The 25,030-nt window shown below is 39.0% G+C and overlaps 1 protein-coding gene and 1 long non-coding RNA gene across 3 annotated transcripts in view; both read left to right on the top strand.

Moving 5' to 3' along the window:
* Positions 1-18,436, top strand: part of LOC137191953 (uncharacterized) — a 300,725-nt gene extending 282,289 nt beyond the window's left edge. The window contains exon 2 of the long non-coding RNA XR_010930466.1: positions 17,891-18,436. This is a non-coding gene — a long non-coding RNA (uncharacterized lncRNA). The remainder of the gene's footprint in view (positions 1-17,890) is intronic.
* fam210ab (family with sequence similarity 210 member Ab) lies at positions 12,481-17,279 on the top strand. Of its 2 annotated transcripts, none has more exons than XM_067602460.1 (4): positions 12,481-12,637; positions 14,474-14,946; positions 15,764-15,875; positions 15,996-17,279. In XM_067602460.1, exons 2-4 carry the CDS (start codon positions 14,519-14,521, stop codon positions 16,308-16,310), a joined length of 855 nt encoding a protein of 284 aa, XP_067458561.1. In that variant the 5' UTR covers positions 12,481-12,637; positions 14,474-14,518; the 3' UTR covers positions 16,311-17,279. The 2 variants fall into 2 exon arrangements, with proteins under 2 accessions (XP_067458561.1, XP_067458560.1); XM_067602459.1 differs by having other exon boundaries at positions 12,492-12,649.
* Positions 18,437-25,030: the final 6,594 nt, after the last annotated feature.

The following is a 25,030-nucleotide window of genomic DNA, read 5'->3' as shown; positions in this document are numbered from 1 at the left end:
GTCACTTCTATGGTGTGAAGAAATAAAGCAGTGTGATTGTGTGAGAATATCTTCTGTGATTTCATTGAAGTCATTCACTGATCGTAGTTAAATTAATTGTAGATGTATACATATTGAAACCTTGATGCCAGTTAGCAAAATAAAAGTTCAAAATCAGGCTGGTATTGCTCCTGATTTTTGTTTTTAATTCTCTCATATCAGCTGTGGGTAACTTGAGGTTTTCATATGAATTAGTGTAGCTTCTCTGGTCAGCTTATTGTTTGCAAGAGTGACAGGAGCTATCAGTCACTTAGCATTTGACTAGCTTAGCTGTGATTTTGAACCAGTTCAGTCAAACTGGTGCTTTCAGAGGTTAACAAGCACTGGTTCCACTGAACTGCAGCGATACTGCAGCTAAACCAGATGTACTGCATGTTGAAGTTACTGTAAAGTGATAATACACCCTAAATCTATCGTATCAGCACCACTAAACTTGAAAGATGGCAGTGACAAAATTGTAGTTCGCTTCTTCATGGAGAACAGTGGCTGTAGTGAAATCCATCATTGTTACCATGGATTTATATATATGCAATAAAGACAAGATTTAGATACAGCAATGCTTTGAGCTAAATTCTAATGGTAGCATGCCAACATGATCAAAGTGACAACGTTAACATGCAGATGTTTAGCAGGTATAATGTTTAACATCATCACCATTTTTGTGTAGCACGCTAACTTTTACTATTTAGCACTAAACACAAAATAAAGCTGTCATTATCATCCTTTACAGCCTACAGTGTGTAAGTGTTTGAGACTAAAAATAATTCCTCTCACAAATAAAAAGTGTAAGACATAAGCAATAAAACATACCCTTACTCATTTCAGTATCCTCTGGGATTTTGCCCCTACAACTTTGGTCTGGTATGACCAGTAGCTTACGGAAGTTAATGTGAGCAAACTGTAGATATTTTTGTGTGACATTACTAAGTCAATTTGCTTAATTTATGATTGTCATGTACCTCTGCTATAGTGACACTACATTTTAGTATTCACATTTATTGTTTAGTATTCCTATACTTGCCATATGTCCACAGTGGAAAAGGTATATACCCTAACTTTAAGGTCTGAGCAACACGGTAGACCAAATAATAATAATAATAATAATAATAATAATAATAATAATAATAATACAAGATAATTCAAATGATAAAAAGTCAGAAAATCCATGTATTCCGTTTCATCATTTATTGGCTACTTTTGACTTTTGTTTGTCATCAATCAATTTCAATGTACATTTATTTCAAATGAATCATTTTATAAAACATACTAATACGGGCTAAATAGAACAGTGTATTTTGAGTGATCTACATCAGTATTGTTCATAATAAAATAGATTAACCTACATAACTGCAGTGGGAAACTCAAAAGAAATACTTACTTATAATGTTTGTGTTTTTTGTGACTGTTGTAAGTTCAAGTATTTAAAGTTCCCTTCCAGTCAAAAATGTATTTATTTTTCTTCTTGTTCTTTCAATTTGACCTGTACTGTGCATGTATGTGCATACTTTAATCTGCTGAAAGTGGAAACCTTCTCTGTGCTCACCTTTAAGCTGAGTTTAAGGGGTGTACCTAGTATGACTTGTGATATCACAACAATTGTGGGACCAATCATAGTCCAGTGTGAAAATTATACAAGTGTGATGTGGAAACCTGAAGCCTCCAGTGCACATACACTAAGAATTGACTTTTCAGTGAAGTAGGAGACATCTTGATAGCAGTTAAACTTTTGAAATTAAAAATATTTTCATATTCATAGATTCTGGATTTTCAATGAGGAAGATAAAGATGTAATTTTAAGACTTTTTAAATGGTAATTGTACTTTTTGTGGAAAAAAACTTATCAGACACAAATTATTATTCAAAGCAGAGTATTTTTCTGTCTTAACATGCCTGAGGGGGATCTTTAATAATTCACACATGGCTCATTATTATCATATATTAATGGGAAACTGCCAAAAAAAGTCCTCTTTGCATGCATTAGACTTGTGGTGCATTAGTTAATTTATGGTGTTGATTCTCCTCTTCAGTTTCTCACACAATAAGTAACCATATCCCCCAGACTTTAAAGGCCAGGGTCATTTTACAGTTTTTACATTACGTTAAGACTAACATGCCATTTATAACAACATGTACTAGCTTTTAGAAGTATTAGACTTGTATGAGCCACAAACATTTTCTACAGAACAGAGTTGTCCTGAACCATATGACCATAATTTTTGTGATCAACAGGTTCATCGTAAAACCCTTAAACCTCAGACATGGTGACCTCTAGTGGCATTTAGACAGTTTATACAAGAAACACAACTGGGATCACAGCTGCACAGCCTCTGAGGACACAGTAACTGTGATTACCATGTGAAAGAGGAATAGCCCTGCATTATTTGTGCCTTAGTTGAGCCCAACACACCTTTGGCCATCGATTGCTTAACCCTGCATTGCAGGCAATGACAAAGCAGAGTATTTTGCAATGACTCAGCTCTGTAAGGTGGCTGCTTTGTACTGAAAAGGTCTGCAATTACCAAAATCAGCCACTGACTGAAGATAAGACACAGAGAGAAAACACAGTGGGTAAAAATGGATGCAGGTGCATGATATTTAAAAGTGCATCACTGACAGAGCTGGGTGCCAATTAGACACACATGGCAGTGATTGCTCACATTTAAACTTATTTTGTCTTCTATATTTTGTCCTACTGTTACTGAAAGGTTGACACCAAAGACAAAAAAGTATGATACAGCCAAATAAATCTCCTATTACAACACAGGAGATGAGTCATTTTCATAACTTACAAAGCACAGAAAAACAATTTGTTCACTAAATGGCCATCATGCATAATGTCTCTTGTGAGACTAAATAGAGGCTGGAGCTGAAACAAAGAAGCATTGAGCCCTGTATTCACAGGACATGTTGTTACACAGTGAAACGTTTCATTCATCTTCAGCTGACATAAGAAGATAATATACATAAAATGAAAACTATGCTCCCATGATGCTTAGCCCATTTTGAGGCGTGTAAAAACAGCAATCACCCTCATATCACGAGGCCTTTGACTTTGTGCATGCTTTCTTTGGGCATGATTCATATACACCACTACTAATATGTTTTTCTACAGATGAAGAATTTCTCCAAACCAACCAAACCAATATTATCAGCTAATTGATTTTTAGCTTTTTATAGATACAGTACTAGTCAAAAGTTTGGACACAACGTCTCATTCACTTAAAAGAGAAAATGTATTGGTACATAATGTCAACCATTATCAAAAAGAAATTGCAGAGCAAAAATGAAGAAAATATGTTTTTACTCATTCATAAACAGAGTCACCATTATTTACTGTCCAATAGAAAGGACTGACACATTTATTTTTCAACTGGGAAATATATCATTAAAATATACAATTGCATATTGTATATCATTGTATATTGACGATATACAATACACATTATGTATACCAACATACTGAGCTCTATGCTATTTTAAATTAACACATTTTAGGGATCCATATCAGAAATGTTTTGTAATATGTGTTTAGGATTAAAATGAATTAAAAAAGATTGTCCAACATATCCATTTTTTAAACTCTCTAGTATTCTACTACCCACAGATTATGCAAATAAACTGTTTGTCTTATCGGGAAAAAATTCTCCAACTGACTGCCTGCATTTTGCTTGAATGTGTGTCCACGTTACTACTTATATATAGTTTGTTTTCTTTAGAATTTACTGACTTATCTATTGTTAAAGCTGCACTTATCAATATTTATATTAGTAATAAAACTGCTGAGAAATATAACCCAAGTCTATGGTTCCCCTCAGCTCTGCTGAGATTTTTTAGCATCTTTCAGCTTGATTTTTAACTCAGGAGCAATCACTTGGTTCTCAACTATCTTAGTAATAGGTCTCAATGCATTAGATCTGATAGTCTATGTTCTGATATAATATCTGTCTATGAGGGTGTATCACAGGGCTCTGTATTAGGTCTACTTCTATTCACTATTTATATAAACAATGTTTGCTACAGTTGGCAGGGTCAAAACATGTTAGATGCTAATTTTCATTTTTATGCTGATGACAATTATATACTGCTGTACATCAACTCTTGTACAGGCCATTGAATACTTGCAAAATGCTTTTATTGTTGTCCAAAATACCCTATTTCAGCTGGAACACATTCTTAATGCACATCAGACCAACACTTTTAAGCCACATGTGTAGTACCTGGTGAAAAGGCTGAGGCTAAAACTGTGTTATATTTTTTAAATAAATTGTGTTTTTCTTCTAATGTAAAAAAGCGATTTTTGTTTTGTTGCCACCACTTTTTTACCTGTGTTGGACTATGGTGATCTTTGATATATGCATACCTCTGCTCAGTGTCTTCATATGGTTGACACAGCTTACTGTGCTTCCTTGAGGTTCATTACCAATTGTAAAGCTCTGACTCACCACTGTGAGTTATACTCGGGAAGGATGGCCTGTTTTGACCATATGTAGTTTCTTACATTGGTAAACCTTCATATACATGGCAATTCTTAGTCTGCTCCCATGCTACTTTTGTGTCTTTATCATGCAGAAAAGTGCCAGACAATACTCCTTTCATTCTCACAACGTCTTTATGCTATTGTCCCAAATGTCCATACTGAAATTGGAAAAAGGACATTGTATTCTGCACTCTCAGCATGGAATACGTTGCAAAATGACTTGAAACTCAATGAATTAATCTTGTTAAATGCTTTTAAATCCAAAATGAAAGAATTAGAGGCAGATTCCATAAGATGTCAATGATTTTAATATACCTGGTTAAGAAACTGCCTCCTTGACTCTCTTTTGAAATGTGAGCTCCCCATGCTTGTTTTTTAAGTTCTCTTTAATTTTATCTGAATTTGTGTTTTTTGTCTGTAACTATGTGTTTGTATTTATGCTGCTGCCTGTCTTGGCCAGGTCTCCCTGAATAAGGAGATTCTTCATCTCAATGGGACTCTCCTGGATAAATAAAGGTTAATTAAAAATTGTTTTGGTTTTACGGCCCACAGCTTTACTGTTTTGGTTCACTCTTGCTGCTCTCATGAGCCTTGTTTCCATCCGCGGCAGGCAGCTGTTCTCATTGAAAAGACTCTGATAAACCCACTGAACACTACCTGCCCAGCACAAAACCAGGATTAAATATTGGATGTTTGTCATGTTGATATGGCTAACATGTTAGTGGTTGCTATCCAGCAGATACAGAGCAATATTCATTTGGAGTTGTTTCTGGCCACCTGATCAATCTAGGTCTAATTTTAATTTTTCTTTTAGCTCTCTTTTGGTCTTCACCAACTCCTGGGAAAAATATCTGCTAAATGCTCCACTATGTTCACCAGCAAGTCACTAACTATGTCTGTTGTTTGGTGCTGGTAATGTACAGGGATGTTTATCAGAGCTGTAAGGTGAGCTCAGGAAAGTGTTGGGGAAGGGGTTTCCAAAGCTATGGAGTATGGTGATATGAGTATACCGTAAATAGCCCCTTAAATATGCAAGTGTTTGCTAACGTGGATGCCATAATGACTTTATATGGTAAAAATATGTCCATTTTAAATGCCTATGTCAAGCTGTTCCTCTTCCTATTGGTCACTAATGAAGCATTTACATCACTCTTTTTTATCTGCTATCAGAAAAATCTGTAAAAAGAATGAGTCAGCCACTGAAAGTGTTTGTGATTAGGCCTACCACAGTGGCAGTTTGTGTCTCACTGCAGCACAGAACATCTTGTTGGTATGACATAGTGTTTAGTAAATAACTGTGAACAGCCTGAAGGCAGAACCCTGATGCAGAAGGAAATGATGTAAACTGAACAAAACAAAAAATATTAACATTTTAATCATGAAGCACTGTGTGGTGTAGCAGAAAATGCCATGAAAACACTTGAATTCTAATGGTCTGTGTGCAAACAATCCATCTCGACTGCTGAATGTAATCTGAATGTAGGCACTTCACCACAGATGGTAGACCTGAGAGGCCGACTCTGAAGCTTGCTTGAGTCTGTTTATGAATATGGGACAGGCCTCTCACCCTCATTTTGATCCTATTGTTCATTGCTGTGTGCGTGCTGCTGACTGAACAACCCCAACAACAATATCACATCTGCACACCAAATGCAGCCTTAAAATCTGTGAAGAGGTCTTTGGACTGTCATTTCACACAGGCCATTTTCAGTTTTTACATTACAAATTGCTCTGTGACTTCCTAGAAATCTGACAGCTTCGTTTTTAACTGGTGCTTGTTAGAAACAGCTTCTGCAACTTGTTAAATGCGGGTATGAGGTCGTTATCCATAGTCAGTGTATTACCTGCAGTAGATTTGGGTCAGCACGCTCCCAGTTTGGAGAAGCAGACAGGCATACTGGCACAGAAGCTAAACAATGTGAGGCTGTGAACAGGGCCAGCAGCAAAACGTATTTTAGTCATCTAAAAAAGGACCACCTAAAAGAAAAAAATCAATAGCAGTTTAAGTGTACACTATATTTAGAATATTTTCACCACTTTACCTTGCCATCAGACAGCCCTTTCCTCTGGCACTACATTTTCTCAACAGTAGAACGTCCATTTCCTACGCATGCCACACACTGTATTACGCTGCAACAGCACTTTTTGACCCAAACAGCTGATCTGCGGCTTAATGCAGTGCACAGCATGCGTAGGAACACAGACGTTCTACGGTAATGAAAGTCACTAGGAGCAAAACGGAATACATGTGCATGAATGGTAGGGAGGACAGCAGAATGGTTAGGATGCAAGGAATAAAGGTGGCGAAGGTGGATGAGTTTAAATGCTTGGGGTCAACTGTTCAAAGCAATAGGGAGTGTGGAAGAGAGGTGAAGAAGAGAGTGCAGGCAGGGTCGAGTGGATGGAGAAGAGTGTCCAGAGTGATTTGCGACGGAAGGGTACCAGCAAGAGTGAAAAGGAAGGTTTACAAGCTATCTTGTATGGTTTGGAGGCGGTGGAAGAGAGGCGAAAGAGAGATGCTGGTTATATTGGGATAAGGATGCTGAAGATGGACCTGCCAGGCAGGAGGAAAAGAGGAAGGCCAAAGAGAAGGTTTATGGATAGGATGAGGGAAGACATGCAGGTGGATGGTGTGACAGAGGAAGATGCAGAGGACAGGAAGAGATGGAAACGGGTGTCACAGTGGTGACACAGGCTAAGTAAGGCATCTCAGACATCCCTCTCCCCAACCACAAGATGGAATATATATAATGGAAAATATATATGTTCCAGGTTGTTCTGCATTTACTCCTTGTCCTCCTCCCATCCAGGGAGCATCCTAATCAAACCGAGCCAAAACCATCTCAACTGACTCCGTTCAGTGCAATGGAGCAAAGATTCTATTTCAACAAAATTTATTCAAATAATTCACTTTTTCTGTTTCATTTCTAATTTGTATCCTGGTGGTCATTTGAAAGTGTTCATTGTATTATTAAGTGGACCTTAAAGGGGCACTACAGTTATCTAGTATTGTTCCTAGTATGGGTCAAGCTCCAAAAGCACTGGATCCTACATTTCCCATAATGCAACTCAATACTGTCTTTCATTTAGTCTCCTAAATGCCAACTTCTTTCAAACCTCACACATCCTGTTTATAACAAACACAACCTCAGATAACCCTGATGATATCATCAGGGGTTATTTTCTCCACAAGAGCCACAGAACAGATGCTATATGTGTTCACAATCCGAGCAGTACTCCCCATGACTAGTAAACTGAGTTTTATGTATAAAATCAGTGGAATTCCCCTTTTAAAGCTGGTATGTGTTTAGTCGTGTTATCTTAATTGTCAGGCAGCTCAACCGATTTCATCATCTCGGATGTTTGAGGCTTGCAACAACTGGAGCAAGAGGTGGGAGTCAGTAAACTTAGCTTAGCATAAAGACTGGAAGCAGATGGAAACAGGTAGCCTGGGTCTGTCAAAAGTTCAAAAACACACCTACCAGCACTGTATTCATATTTCAGTTTGGGTATAGATTAAACAAACAAGATATAACGGTTTTATTAGTGAACTTTAGAGGTGGTGGTAGGAGAATTTTGTAAATTTGGACCGAGCCAGGCTAGCTGTTCCCCCTACTCCCAGTCTTTATGCTAATAAAGCTTTACCCAAAATGTCAAAGTATTCCTTTAAACACAACCCCATATGCTTAAAATGCTGCAACTTTGGGCCATAAAATCTTTACAAGAGAGATGAACAGAATTTTTTCATTGGGTCCCTCATTTGGTGTTGGTGATGTTGGTGATGATGGTGATGGAGAGTGCTGTCTAACATGTTGGTCCAAAATCTTCTGTATGTGTTCAGTTGGGTTGTGATCTAGTCACTGCAAAGGCCATAGCATATGATTCACATCAATTTTACACTCATCAAACCATTCAGTGAGTCATGCAGATGGGGGCATTGACCACTTCACAAAGGAAAGAAAATGATATTTTCTGTCAGTACAAAGCTCTATAAGCTTCTACTCACAAGGGCTCTCTGGATTTAGCAACCGTACAAACACTTGTGACACAAAGTCTAAATCGGGACAAGGGTATATGGCATGACACATCAACAAATATCTCTGTAAAGCTTTAGTCACTTAAAAAAAGTTGACTGAACTCTCATTTTCTCCTAATTTCTGCATACTACAACACACTGTGCATTCACATACATTACAGTTGGTAGCTGACCAGCAGTCCAATCACAGATTTCTTCTATTACTGTCAGCTCTGCCCCTCAACCATCCTTATTCCACCCAACTTCCACCCCATTTACCCCAAAGGAATCAGCCTGAAAGCTGTCCAATCACAAGCTGGCTTCTTTAACCTTTAACCCAAATTATTTTGACTGTGTGACTGAGATTCAGCACCACAGCATGACACCAGATTTTTTGTTTGTTTGTTTGTTTGTTTCTGATTATATCAGAAAAAAAATTGTGCATTTAAGGATGGTGCATGAAGTTAATACCCGCAATGATGCAATCATCCTTATATCACGAGGTGGTTAGATTGTATAGAAGCTCTGTTCGTGCTGGGTTGTGTATGTCTCATATATAACATTCCTGCCATAGGAATTTTAATTCATTAGCAAATAATCAGACTTTTTAAGTTTTCTTCCTGATATACACAGCAGTACCAGGACTCAGTTGTTCTAATTGTGTAACTATAACACTATATAATAATGTTTATTATAATTTCATGCTAATGCATAGTACATCACTTGTACACCACACAGCAATATTTGTACTGAGTCTATTTGAAGCAGAGAAAGAAGCAGCAGGCTGATTTATACTTTTATTTATATTGTATGGTATGACTGACTAACACAATGCTAGTCTACATGTTGTATTAAATACATGTTGTTCCATGCAACATCCCAACCAGGTTCTTCAATGATTGTAAAGTCATTGACTTCTTTACTTGAATTTAGTTTAAAATAGTATATTTAAACCTGTATTTGTTTGTTTTTTGGCTACATGGGGCCAGCATACCAAGCTGCAAACACAAGAGAGACATCATCACCTTGAGGTGAAGTTGTGTTGAACATGCATAGAGTCACTTATTTACACATCCAGCAGATGTGGAGCAATATAATCATTCATTTGGAGTTTGATAATTGTAGGTACAATATTCACTCTTCCATTAGCTCTCCAATAATTTCTGAGGGAAATATCTCACTCTTTAGCTCCACTATGTTCACCAGTTAGTCACTAGCTTTGTCCGTCTGCCATTTGGTGCAGGGCAGGTAGAGTACAGGGGGTTTAGAGTTTTTTGATGACCAGCTGCCTGCTGTGGCTGGAAACGACACTGATGAGAATGGTGAGCAGTGGCAGAAGAAGTACTCAGATCCTTTACTTAAGTAAAAGTACCAATGTAAAAATACTTCTTTACAAGTAAAAGTCCTGCATGAAAAATCCTTCAGTAAAAGTACAAAAGTATTATGAGCTTGATGTAGTTAAGGTATTGCAGTAAAAGTACATAAGTATAATGAGCTTGATGTAGTTAAAGTATTGCAGTAAAAGTAGTGGTTTGGTCCCTCTGATGATGTATGATATATTATATATATATATATATATTATTATATGTACATCATTAGATTATTAATACTGAAGCATCAGTGTTTGAGCAGCATGTTACTGTTGTAGCTGCTGGAGGTGGAGCTGGTTTGAAGAACTTTATATACAGTTAGCTAGTACAGTACAGTACAGTGCAGTACTTGAGTAAATGTACTTAGTTCCTTTACACCGCTGGTTGTGGGCCTTAAAACCAAAACAGTAAGCTGAAAGACACAAAAATGCTCCATAGAGCTGTGGGCAACTGCAGGGTCAAGTGATAACAGACCTTTCTCAAAACAGTGATTTTTAGTTGTCAAAACAGGAAAAGCACAGGTGTTACTAATAACATTAACAGTGGTTCTTCTGTTCTATTTAAGTGTAAGCAGTGACAGTGAGCCAGCATGCACAATACCAGGACCCTGAAACTGTAGCAGCTAAATGGAACTCAGCTACCATTAATTTTATTATTTACAATTGTGCTTTTCCTACTATAACATGTCTAAATGTCTTAAGTGAAAAAGGTCTATTCTCTGTGGGTGTGTTACTACCAGTGACACCCTTCACATTATTCACAGTCCATTGTTTAAGGCCCCGCACACCCACACAGGTGTTTTCACTTATTTACGCTAATTAGACTTCTGGCCTTGGTTGAAATTGGTTCGAGCTATGCTGGGAATGACATGAGGTCACCAAGTGTAAGTAAGTGTAACTTACTTACACTAAGTAAGTAAGTTACACAAAGCTAATAGGACAGTCTGGGAGATGTCAATCACTCACAGTCTGTACACGCCCACAAAGTCATTAGAAGAGCTCTAATTGGGCTAAATGAACAAAAACACCTGTGTGGATGTACTACGTGTTTTTAGGGCCTTTGCAACAGACCATAGAGAGAGTGGTTCGTAGGTAAGCATGTCCTCTGCTATTTTGTGTGAGTGCACAGAATGCAGAAACTGCACTGTCCCAGCAGTCACTGAAATTAATGGGATGACTTGTCCCCTTCTCAGCCCACACAGCAGACAGATGGATACACAACAAACATCTTAGATGCAATTCAGATCTGTCACACAGAATTGATCTGACTCTTGACGCAGGGATGATTGGTGTGCTTGGAGCTCAATCACAGAAACGTGATCTTAATTACAACACGTTTGCGCACAAACACACGGAGAAAATGGCTGCGAAGATTGACTTAGTGGTAAGACACTCTTCAGCTGGAGGATGTGTTTTTAACCCCTCTGTCAATGAACATCAGCTCTGCTTAGTATCCATGAACATGATCCTGAATCCTAATCAACTTCAGGGATGATCCCTTTACCAAGTGGAGATTCAGGGCAGAAAATTTTCTAAAAAAGATCAACACAAGTTTCATGCGTAACTGCAAGACTGCAACAGCTAATATATTTTCAGACCAAACATTAACCTCATTTGAGATGCAATTCCAAACCATGTGTTTTAAATAAAGACTAAACATGCTATTGATAACATGCTTTCATAACATTTGTCTCTTACTGTGCATGGGAAAAACAACACAGCTTAGCCCCGACAGTATGACTGCATCACCCTCTGCTGGTAGACTTCATGTAATGCAGAAAAAGGGTGTATATATGTCACAGATGATATGTGCAAAGTGTCACGTTTGCTTGTGCATGGGTGTGTTGAATGGTGTTAAATGCACAGAATGTACTAACACTGTTAGTTGTATTTATGTCTGTTGCCCATGTGAACCAGGTTGTCGACATAGTGCATTTTACCTTATTAAGTAAGTGCCGTTATTTGTTACTGACAATTCATAGCAGGTCAAATCAAACATTAAAAGTGTATGGTACACTGACACATTTATATTTCTACACATACGGACATGAGCCTCATTACCTACAGGAACTGATCACACCACTAACCTCCACCTGAACCCTCAGATCTGCCAGCAGCTTGCTCCTCTGGGCCCCCAGTACTAAACTCTGCACCATAGGGGATTGAGCCTTCTGCTCTGTTGCACCACGCTTGTGAAACAGCTTTCCTAACCATCTGAGGGCAGCACAGACCCTAGACTCTTTAAAAAAAGAAAAAGGCCTAAAAACCTTTTTTCATCTTAACTTTTAAAACTATTTTCTTTATGTTGTATGTTCTATGTTATAAATACTGTAGCACTTTGAGTTTCACCATGAAAGAAAAGTTCGGTACAAATTAAATGTATTATTAATGATGTATTATCAATGATATAGGGACACGTTTGAAGGTCGTCAGTTGCGAGTGAAAACCTATCTTGCCAATTTCATGTTTGTTTCCAAGAAGTTGACTACCCACTAGGCGCGCTGGGAAATGAAGTTCTTGCGCAGGTTCGCAAGTTCGCATGGCCCTTTTACAGCTGGACCATGCGAACTACATTTCCCGTGGCTCCCCGCGCGGTTGGGAGTACATGCTGCCCTCCGTGCAGTCCAGTCCCTACTGCTGCTGCACCGAGAAATGCGGTCCTTGAACGGCACATAACCCGGGCAGGTCTGCATGGCCCTCAGGACTCAGGAGCCCGATTTAGTCTGGGCGTGAACAGGTAACTTCCATCGTAAGTGACCACTGCTTTTTATTTACTGCGTCTTTTTTTTTGGCTTAAATGGTGACAACTTATATTGCTGACTGTCTGGGAGTTAGCAGTCAGCTAACCGCTAACAGCTAAGTTGGCAGCAGTCCAGAGTCTGGCCTTATGAAACCTCTCCTAAGAAGAAACGCTGTTTGCTTTAAAGAAATGAAAGCCTCTTCCCGCCGTCTGCCAGTGGAAAGCGCTCCAACAGCCTATAAAACCACCTCCTGTCCTCCAGACAAAACTGGCCAATGTCAACTAGCCTAAAATAGAAGTCTGTGTAAAATTAGCATGAATGTAGCTGTAGACTTCCGGTTAGCACTTCTAAAATAAGACAGGACAAAACGCTGCTGCCTGTTTTAGTGAGTGGCGTCACTTTATTCTGAAGACTAATTATGTGACTTCCTGTGTAACTACGGTGAATTGACGCAGTTCAGTTCGGCTAACTGGTGGTTTCTGCGCCAGAAGTTTCTTCGTATAAACCTGCCTCTGTCCGCTATGTTAGCTTTTAAAACGTAGTTTGAGTAAAGTAGTTTGTCTCGGACATTCTTGAACTTCCTGCATGTGACTCACTCAGTCGTTTTGTTTGTCATTTATGGTTGTGCAACCATAACACAAGGTATGTCCAAGACCTTCAGTCTGTCATATAGATGAATATGAAGATAAAAGGCAGATATTGTTATAGCTAACACATGAAGGAATGTAGGTCCTGGCTGATTTGTTCAATGAATGTTTAGAATAGAGTTGGTTTGGTGGTTTCAGCACTACTATTTGTCATAGATAATTCTTAAGCACATTTACTGTATAACATTAAGACGTATGTAGTGTTTTTCTTTTAAAAATGCACAATATACTTTTTCAATTTAGGCAACAAGGGAACATCTATAAGATTAATCAGCAGCAATAAATACACATTGGAGGGAAGACTTAAGAGGGAATACTGTAGGTTGTAATTCAGAAATTGTTGTGCTGGTTGAAGATCCAGTTTCCTGGTAGTCTGCAGTCCAGATTTAGGAGTGACCAGAAGATCCAGAGGTCTGAGGTTGAAGGCAGGGTTCAATATGTCCAGCAAATGCAGGACTGGGATAAGATGAAAAAAATAATATGTAAAAATTACATGAATATAATGTCAGCACTGTGGGAAGACAACAGTTTATATGAAAGCTGGTCATATTACGTCCATATTAGTCGTCACAGCACAAATGTTAAGCTGTGTTTGAAGCGTCTCCATTACGAGGTCATTCATAGTTCAATGTGTCACTCAGTTATCACTATGTATGTATTTAGGCAAACAGAATAGACCGCAGGTATTTTACATTTTTGAAGAGGCTGAAGAAGTGTGTTTCATATACACTTCTAATGAGAGCAGAAATGGATCAACTGCCAAATATTTCAGTTATTTAGGAATGATCAGTTAGGAGTTAAGTATCAGGTTTATGTTTTAGTAGTATATTGGCAGGCTTCAGATATAATCTTCTGTTTAGGTCCATGACATGAAAAGTTCTTCAGAGCTGCAACTAATGGTTAATTTCATTATTGGTTAATCTATTAATATTTTTTGATGAATAGGTTTAGCATATAGTCTATGAAATGTCAAAAAATAGTAATACATTTTTGCTGCTATTTCTTAGAGCCTGAGATGATCTTCATATTGCTTATTTGTCCAATCAGCAGTGTAGTGTGATGATACTGTATTTACTTTAAAATATTTCCATTAAAATGCAACAAGTCTTCACATTTGTGAAGCTGCAACTAGAATATATGTCACTCCTTGGATTTAAACAGATTTTCTTTTTCCTGCACCCACAGTCTGTCCTTAAACGTCACAGCAGCAGAAAGGAGGAGGAGGAGACGATGATGATAATGCAGCGCATCCTATTCTATGGTACACTGCGCCGGGCGGCAGTGGTGCGCCCATTGCTGGTGGGCGTCACCGTCCATGAACCGCCAGTAGCATTTTGCTGCTCTGCCCTCCGCCTGTCCCTGCCGACACCTACAGGCCGACTCTGGCTGTCAACCTCAGCCTCCAGCAATGCAGCACATCAGCCGAAACACCAGCCGCCAGAGGAGGAGCCACAGGCCAGCTCCGCACCTCCATCACAGGCGGTCCGGAAAGAGGAAGCTGAGCCTGAATTTGTAGAGGTGGACCCCCTGCAGGATAAATCCATTGGTCTGGTCCAGAGGTTTAAGAGGACTTTCAAACAGTACGGGAAGGTGATGATCCCTGTGCATCTCGTGACGTCCTCCATGTGGTTTGGAACCTTCTATTACGCTGCTATGAAGTGAGTCTTGTGTTCTGAGTTTATGGCTTTACATTGGACTTCACAGTGTTGTATTTTTTATGATGACGAGCAGAAACTTAGTTTTTAGAGGCATTCTAATTAATGTTCACAACCTGAAAATGAGATGCGCAGAATAATATAATGTTAATTAGATGTATCTGACACATTACCAGTTGTACTTCAGAAGCTACTTTCTCCAAATACTGAAGCTCCTGATTCACAACTATGAAGCTGATCAGATTAAAATGCTGATGTCAATCTGTCAGTAACTGGGAGATCAGCTGCTCATTTCCACTCAGTGAAACTACAGAAACACAGTTGACTGGTGGTCGTACAGTGGTGTTACATAATGATGTGTCTGCACTTATGATCTTTGTCTGAATACAGACACCAACTGCAGAGAAACATTAACCAGAGAACAGACTAACTTTTTATTTTAGCCATTACAGAATTAATGTTAATTAGCTACAGATGATCCAATCTGTTGGTGATGTCTGTCAGCTTAATTAACATGCGGCTAAAATGAGAAGCTGCTACCTTTTTATGTTTTCTCTTGCTCTTTGCTAAAGATAAAGAGTGAGGAGAAATGAGAGGTTTGATAAGAGATTTGTTAGTGTCTGAACTTGTCAAACTGTGTGATATTTATTAGTTAAAAAAATAATCAAAGCATTGTTATTCAGTCATTCTGATGCAACACAGTGACAATGTTCCTTGGTTACATTATTACAACATAATGCAGTTCAAGAACTGGAGATTATTTTGTGTGTTTTTGGCAGTTACATCAAACCTTCTCAATCTTAATTTATATTTTCTTCAGAGGTGTGAATGTAATGCCATTTCTGGAGATGATCGGTCTACCAGAGTCACTAGTTAGCCTTTTGAGAGACTCTTCAAGTGGTTATGCTCTGACTGCATACGCCATGTACAAGGTAATTTAATCCAGGATCCATTGTTATTTACCAAAGTAAACATTTTTTTTCTCATTTATCAGCATTTGTCAGTGATGTATGAGCCATCAGTCAGTGTCTTTTCTCTTTGTCTTCCCACAGATTGCCACCCCTGCCAGGTATACAGTGACTCTGGGTGGCACATCACTATCTGTTCAGTACCTCCGCAAGCACGGCTACTTATCCACACCACCGCCAGTTAAAGAATACATCCAGGACAAAATGGAAGAGACAAAGGAGAAACTGTCAGAAAAAATGGAGGAGACAAAGGAGAGATTTTCCGAGAAAATGGAGGAAACTAAAGAACGCTTTTCTGAGAAAATGGAAGAGACTAAGGACAAGCTTTCTGAGAAACTGCAGGAAACCAAAGACAGAGTGTCTGAGGGAAAAGCGTTTTTTAGGAAGAAAAACGATTAGCAGATCAGGTTTACAGGTGGCGCCTCTCAATAAATGATCCAATTTAGGTCTCGACAAGTAATCAGTGAGTTTGGGGCAAGTAACAGGCAGCACTTCTGAGACTGTTGGGAAAGAAGAGAGAGACATTGCACTATCCTTGTCCTGAAGTTTCACCTCACACATCTCAGTTATTACCTGTTGTCTATTTAAGTGTCAAATTAATTCCTTAATTGTCAAAACCCTGCCATGATGCACTGCAAGTGTAGACTAGACAGCAGCTTAGCAGACTCCTGGCAATGCTGCATTTTGGCTCAGTCATCTCAGACTGGATTTACACAGGCTCAAGTGATCTGGGCTTTAACTGTTTGTTAGCTGAAGCTATTCTCATGTCTCTTTACACACATATACGAAGAAGAAAAGAGTTCTGGGAAAAATAAATTGATTTGCCTGTGTATAAAAGAGCATCTATTAAAGACTGTATGGGAGAGAGCAATGCTAATCCTTGTGGCTGTTAGGAAAATAAAACTTGAAGCTCATGGTTAGCTGTGTGTACTAGTCCATCAAAGCCTTTCTGAAGGCTGGGTATCACCTTGTGTCTTTTATAATGTAATGAGAAAGAAATTAAGTTTTTCTAATGTATTTTTATCTGATAGCCAAAGCTAATATATTACATTATTTTGGTGTCTCTACCACTTAATGTATCGACTGAAAAGTGTGAATAAAATGACAGTTGAAAGCCGCTCTCGAGGCAGAAATATTCAGCAGTATGTGTGAGTTTACATGTGTTGATTTGTTGATCATACATGTAAACATACAGTGGGTACAGCATGTTAGAACAGTAGACACAGTTACACATGGAAATCAAGTGTTGGCAGTGTGTCAGATGAAATGTCTGGTACTTTTGATAAATAGACAGATGTTCTTGTCAGAAATTCAAATAGATGTTTGATTATAAGCACAACTGAATAAAGTGAAACGCTAATCATCAAAGTTTGTGCTGTGTCTATAGGCGGTGAGAGAAATTCAATTAAGATTTCTTGTTGACAATATGTACTCGAAGCCATCACTGCATCACCAATGACTCTGACTTCCAGGTTTCACAAGGTCATACTCATCTCTAACATCTTGTAGACACTGTTGGAAGAAAACATACTCTGTACCTACATTTAAAATCTTACTCAAAGGTACTTAAAGCTGCATTAATGAACATTTTTTATATGAACATAAGGTCAGTGGACTACATGTAATGTGAAAGGGATCATCCATAGTGACAAACCCACAGAGAATTATTACCTGACCTCAGTTCTCCTCAGCTCTACCGAGCATGTTAGCGCCTTTCAGCTCGTTACTTTGGCAGACAAAACTGATAAACTCAGTGATTGTACTCTACCTGCCCAGCTCCAAACAGACAGACAAAGTTACAACTAGCTGGTGAACATAGTGGAGCATTTAGCAGCTAAAGAGCCAGATATTTTTCTCAGGAGCTATGCTCATAATGATTTTGTCTGCAGCTGTTCCTTGCTGGGCAGGCAGCACGTTTATTAGCTGAGTTGTTCTGCTGAAAAGAGCTGCGAGAGTGGTGAAACAACCAAAACTTCAAGTGTGGAACATAAAACCAAAACAACTAACATTTTGATGTAATTAAAAAAAACAAACAACAGATGTGAGGTAGTGAAGTGAAGTCAGATTTTATAATTATGTATGCATCATATACTGTGCAAAAATTTTAGGCACTTGAAGTGTTTATCCATAATACAACACTATCAGGGAGGCCTCTGATCGGTCCCAAATGTATTCTCCAGCTTGACAACGAGCCCAAACATCCAGCCAGAGTCGTAAAGAACGATCTTCACCAATAAGAAGAACAAGGAGTCCTGCAACAGATGGTCTGGTCCCCACAGACCCCTGATCTCAACATCATAGAGTCAGTCTGGGATTATCATGAAGAGACAGAAGCAGCTGAGACGCCTAAATCCACAGAACAACTGTGGCAACTTCTCCAAGATGCAGCAACAACCGACCTGCCAAATACCTGAAAAACTGAGTGCAGGTGTATCGAGGAGAACTGCTGCTGTGTTAAAGACAAAGCTGCTCTGTTCACTGAACTTTGTATGAAGTTAATTGATAAATAAAAACTATTCATTGTATTATTTTTGAAAGCATCCTAACTTTACTTTTAGTGCCTAAAACGTTTGCACAGAACTGTATGTATTTGTTTCACCCCATACAAGTAGAAAATAGTGGTTGGTATCTTTTCATGCTGTGCATAAGTGGAGGCTGGTCCATAGAGACAGAGGAGGTTGCTCCTCCTCTATTTTTTGAGAGGCAAGAGGGAGATCAAAATATTAAAAAGAATATTTGATTGAAACTAACTATTACCAAATCTCAGTATTATTTATAAAAAAATTCACCCTTCTTTGAAAAATTGAATTGAAATTGAATTGAAATTCTGTTTAAAAAGCGTCAACAGCGACACCTGCAGGACAGGAGGAGAAAGAACAGTCTGTGCGAAGTGGTGGTGGGGGGAAGAGTGGGGGGAAGAGTGGGGGGCGGAGGAGGACGGGCTCCTGCTGTCCTCCGCAGGGCGGGCTCTCTTACATCATTTTAATGTACTTCATTTTTTTCATGTTAATCCATTATTGGCCAAGATACGTAAAATGATGCTCCAAGGGAGGACGTCCTCCCTAACCAATCAACAACCAGAATGCAATATTGACATCGCGTTGGTCCAATGATAGTTTCCAGATTACATCTTCAATTCTCCCCACTTTAAGGCAGAGTAGCAGAAGAAGATAACGAGCAGTAGAAAGCTGCTTGCGTTAGCCAACGCAACAGTTAGCTTGTTATAGCAGCCTGAATGACTCTTTATACATCCATGGAAGGACTGTTAAGGACTGTTGTTAAGCTAACGGGAGAATGGATTTGGACAGTGCGGCACAGCAGGACACCGCCGGGAAGGCTGGAGAGGGAAGCAACCGGAGAAACAACCAGGAGAGTTAGCTTGTTTGTCATTGTTGCTAATGATAGCAGACTGGTTAACCAACAGCCACAAAGTTCTGTTAACTAACAAACAAGATGACCAACAGCCACAAATGGACGCTATGACATGAATACTTGATCTCCATGAAAGAAAGAAGAAGACGTCAGATAATGTGAGTCAGAAACAGCTTCTCTCTCTGTGTGTCTCTTTGGTCGCTAATTTCATCTCTCATGGTTAAATGTCTCTGTGGCTGTTGTGTGAATTTATCTCCTTAACAAGAATGCAGCAGAGATGATATAATGTGCTGTAGGTAGTTTGCTAGTTGAAGTTACAGTGAGCTGTCTGGACTCACTCATTCATTTGGAATTGATCCAGTTTTTAATTGAGTGGTTGTTCAGTCACCTGTTGATGTTGTGTGATTAGTGAATGAGTGTGCAGGAGGTCTGGCTGCTTGTTGTTACAATTTTTTCAGTTCGTTTTTAAGCTGAGTCGTACATTGAGTAATAAGCTTAAAGTTACCAGAATAACAAATGTTAACTAGTGGTGTAAGGCATCCTCGTTGATCTGTGATCCGTACAGATTGCACCCCAGGGTTCCGCAGGCATATGAACTGCGGATTAATTGCAAAATTTAATGTCTCATTTAAGACAAAGTAAACAAACTGCTGTAAGTACAAGTCCTGGACAGACAACGTGTCGCTAACAGGGATTTTGAAGAGCGACGATCAAACCAGCATCTAACGGGTCCTAATTGACATTTGCAGGTACGTTTACCTGCCGTTTAATGTGCTGCAGCTGAGCAGCTAATTAGCTACGTAGCTGCTAACTGACGTTAGCGATGAATGTTAGTTTTGTGGCTCGTTCAACAAGCTGCAGGACAAAACGTGTGCTCGTGTTTCTAAGTTATCATCAAGTTTTGATAATGTGGACACAGGCTGTTTCATTCACTACCGTGTTAAAAGAGGAAGCGTCATATTGTTATTTAATTTAACAATAATTGAGCACTGAATATTTTATATAATTTAAGATTTTATTTAAACATTGGACATCTTAAATGTTGTTTTCATTTAAGACCACAGGCAAAAGTTCCTTGCTGTTCCTTGCTGTCAGTGTGTTACGGATTTTTTTTTTTTTTTTTTTTTTTTGCTGATCCTTAAAAATGATCTGATCCGTGACTCAAATCCGTGATACGATCCGTACCATGAGTTTTGTGTTCATATCAACACCCCTAGTGTTAACATGTTAGCTTTGTATACTATATTTTGTATGTCGTGCACATAGATAAGAGTGTGTAAGTCATGTATTTGATACATGCATTAATACTTTCTGATGTGAACCTACACTTTTAGATCTGTGAATGTTTTTAGTGTTCAGCACTGATCTGAACCTGTATCAGATCATAAGCTTTGTGGTACTTTATATATTTCTGTATACTAAGAAAATATATGGGAAACACATGTAAATCATGTGATATCTTGTCTGTTTTTGATGAGAACATAAATTTGTCGTTACAATAGAACAATACTATAAATTTGAATTTCACTTTGTTGGTAAAATGACACATTCAGAACCACTCCACGGCTAAAATGAGCACTTCTTTGTTTAGAAACAATATGTATAAATGTATTTAAATAAGCAGCCTTTTCACCACTCAAGGGTTTTTGTTTTTGAAAGCAAATTGTTTTATTGGCATATAAAATTGTCCCCCACCCCTCCAATTTCATCAGGTAGAGACAATGATATAGTTTGATGCAGTTTGTTGTAAGATTCCATGTTGGTTTTCCTCCTGTCCTCCCCAAATTTTTGAATCACCAGCCGCCACTGCTGTGCATATTGCACCAAGTGCAATTTAAATTTGTTTGAAAATTGTTTTTTGTGCCAAATGGCTTCAGTGAACACATGGTCATGCTGCCAGGAACAAACCAAGCGCAGCGGACACATTGCCACACACTTTCACCAGCGCCTCATACTACAACTCCTCACCTCCTGCACACACACATACTGTATATCAACTGAAAATGACATTTTGTACGCTGCAGTTTGGAGTTAATACACAAACCTTTTTTTGCTTAATGCTGAGTATGTGGTCTCAACAGTCATGTATATGTATACATGTATGTATGAAACTAAATATTTAAAGATGGCCTCCAGACATGTTTTTAAGACATCAGTCTGAATAATAAATTGAATCTGAAGAATCCAGAATCTATATACAATCTATGTAGACGCAAATATTTTGTTTAAGTTCAACTGCAGCACACAAGATGTCTCCTACTTCCCTGTAAAGTCCATTCTCAGTGTTTGTGACCTGGAGGCTTCAAGTTTCCACATCACACTTGTGTGAGTTGCACACTGGACCACAATTACTAAGCTAGTTATGGTGTCACAAATCATGCTTGTAGGCTCACACCTTCAACTCAGGTTTAAGATGAGCACAGAGAAGTTTTCCTCCTCCAGCAGATGAATGTAAAAACATCCTTCTTGTTTCACATTCACATCTGCGCACAAGAACAAAACATATATTAATATTCTGAAGAGTTCTGCATTGACCATTTATGGTTAATTGCAGTAGTGTGGTGACCATGTGATTTATAAAAGGGAAGATTGTGTGCAGAAGTGCTTGTGCACAGTTTTATAAAACTTTTGGCATGAAACTTACTCACAGTTTTATGAGGCCCCTGATGACAGTGGGTTAAGGTCAGGGTAGACACCACTTATTGAAAAGTCAGTATGGTTTGACACTTAGTTCTCCTATAGCTGTCAGCATCCAGTAATGTTAAACAGATCTAAACATCATGCTGTCACACACTGAGCGTGCTCCAGCCTGCCTCCTTCATTATGAATCTTATCTATATGTAAATATAACAGCGTTGCTCTGCTCTGATAGGAAGTGTGTGTGTGAGCTACAATGACCTCTGCTGTCCAAACTAATGAACAACTGTTTATGCAGTCCACTGCCCCTCGCACAAGCACCTGTCTGTTCTCCCACAGGGAGTATGACACAGAGGACAGAGCGGCGCTGCAATTCCTGAAATGATTTTAGTGTAAAGACAATCTGTGTTCCTCAGGTGTGAGTCAGTGGCTGAACACGACTCAAGTGTCAAGACGCCTCTGGGAAGCTGGAGGTGAAGTGCGGGTCAGGAGGGAAGAAAACTGTCCAAACTGTCCAAGACTAGTGATTTTCTCTACTTTGCATCTTTTTTTTTTACAAAGGTCAGTGGGATCATCTTTGAGGTAGCTGACAGACTGTGTCTACATTAGAAAGTTGCTGTGCAGGTCACATTTGTTGGTGTAGTTTCACCATAAAGCTTTGTTATAGTCTTTGAGTGGATAATATTTAAAGAAAAGATCAAACAGAAATAACCAAAAATCCACGTGAAAGCTACACAAAAAGACATATTTTCTCAGTTAGCTTTAGATGTGTGTAGACATGCAGATATGTTTTGTTTTAGGTGAGATTTCTGTCTCTGAGATTTCTGCCTCCACCGCAAAACAATAGAGGTGATTTATGGAGCTCAAATTAAATTCCATTAACCTCGATTACATTGAAAAAATAAAATGTAATAAAATGTCTGTCTGCAGTGTTCATTTGGTCTCTTCCAGCGTCCTCACAGATGTTGCGTTCCCCACAGCTGCTGCTTGTGATGTCATGTCCATTCCAGTCCTCCTCTCAGGAGGGAGATCTGGAGGTTCTGAATGCTTTGTGGTCAGTGCTGAGTCCTTGTGACTTGAAGAGTCAGTGTAGATGCTGGAACATCTAGCCCAAGTCTTCAATTCAAAAGGTCGCTAAAGGAATTCCATTAACTTCCACTGTATTGATGTGGAGGCAAAAATCTCAAAAACAGGGCACATGAAACCAAAACTATCTGCAAGGCTAGATACCACAATGTGCTGTAACTGAGAAAATATGTTTATTTTGAGTTTTTTGTAATTTGGTTGAACTGACCCTTTAATTTTAAAGGATTACACCAGCAATTTAGTATTGCACCCATAAATATGGGCGACTCACAATTTAAAAAAAGAGTGATCAAAATCAAAGCAGCAGAGGCTGAGATATCTTGACTTTTACTCCCTAGTATCATTATTAACATCCAAAAACACTGGATCCTACATTTCCCATAATGCAACTCAGCTGTCTCTGGAAAACACTCATGTCTTTCAAACTACATACCCCCAGTTTATAACGCAGGCTTTCTGTGTAGCAAAGGTGTAGCCTAGATAACTCTGATGACATCACTATCAGGATTATTTTCTCTGACAGGACGAAGCTCCTTCAACAAAGCTGCAACTAGTGATTATTTTCATTATTGATTAACCTGTCGATTATTTTCAGGTGATAAAGAAAATGCAAAGACTTTATTTTAAGGACTGTGAAGTAGGTAACTGTCTCCAGAAAGGTCTAAATCAGTTAGGTCTTAGCTGTCTTAGCTGCTGAGGTGCACAGGGTGTTTCCTCTCAACCAGTTTCCAAACAGAAGTGAATGTGTGGGCGCTGCTTCCTGATAAAATATGGAAGTGAAAACTTAGTACTAGAAAGTAGTTTGCTTCTCCCCCTCCTGTGTTTCCTGTCTGATGGTAAAAGCCTGGATGATGTTCAGACTCTGGAGCTGCATCATGTCTCATCTCTGAAGAAACTCCAGCTGATATGTGCTTAATTATCCCTGCATGGCCATCACCAGTGTGCCCGCTCTGAACGTGTGTGTGTGTGTGTGTGTGTGTAGTCAGGAGGAAATGTGAACAGTATCAGGGTGGTTGTGCTCCTTGCAGCGTTTTGGAGGAGGTTATGGAGAGGACATGAGGCGGGGCCCCGGGGCCCACCCTCCCTCTGCACTTGTAAGTGAGGCTAAGTGCTTTGAACATTAGCTTTGTTTCACTCTGTGAATGTTATGACAAGTTGCCAGATGGGGTCCGTCTATAAATAAGCTGGTCTTGGAGCTGAAATATACAGAAACTTATGTTTTATGCATTTCATTACTTTGCAGGGCTGAGTGAGTCATTTGCTCCTGGCTCAAGAGGATCTTTGCCAAACACTCTTTAACAAAAAACATCGAGTGAGGAAGAGGTAGCTTTTTAATGTAACCTGGATCTGACCTGTACTGTGCTGCTTCAACAGACGGGAAGAATCAGCAAATTTGGTTGATGGAGGTTAAAACCTCATCTGAAGCTCAGCGGAGACTTCTTCCAACACATGAAAGAAGAGAAGTAATGATTGCGGAGCACTGCAGAGCTGTCTTTTTAAAAGTGTTCAACTTCTGCAGCGTGCTGGCTGTAGCAGAGCAGCAGCTGGACTGAAAACACAGCTGCAGAGGTGGTCAGTTCCTATTTTTCTGTCCCTCTGAGAGAGAAGTCAGGACCTGTTTTTCCATCAGCACTGACCTCCTCAAATGGCACAGTTTCATTTTATTGAAGGGATACTGCAACAATTTTACAAGATTATTTTACTTTTTGTGAGGAGTTCACTCAGACTTAACAAAGTTCCTCAAGAGCCACAGATGATATTATACATCTGTTTTCACAATCCTGATAATGTCTTCAGGGTTATCTCGCCTACATTACTAACTGGAGTTTCATTATGGGAAATATAAGATTCAGTGTTTTTGTAACTTGACCCATAACTTGTAATTACTGCTCACGTGAAAAACCAAGTCAGAATTATCTAAAAGCTCCAATATAAATGTCGGATATGAAAGAAATTGTTGAAAAAGCAAACAAACATGAATGCCTAACCTTCATCACTTCCTTATGATGACTGTCACTATCCAG

The sequence above is a fragment of the Thunnus thynnus genome, chromosome 10 (assembly GCF_963924715.1).
Source record: "Thunnus thynnus chromosome 10, fThuThy2.1, whole genome shotgun sequence".
Taxonomy (NCBI): domain Eukaryota; kingdom Metazoa; phylum Chordata; class Actinopteri; order Scombriformes; family Scombridae; genus Thunnus; species Thunnus thynnus.
The sequence above is the reverse complement of the archived record's forward strand: the minus strand, read 5'-3'. Positions and strand labels throughout refer to the sequence as shown.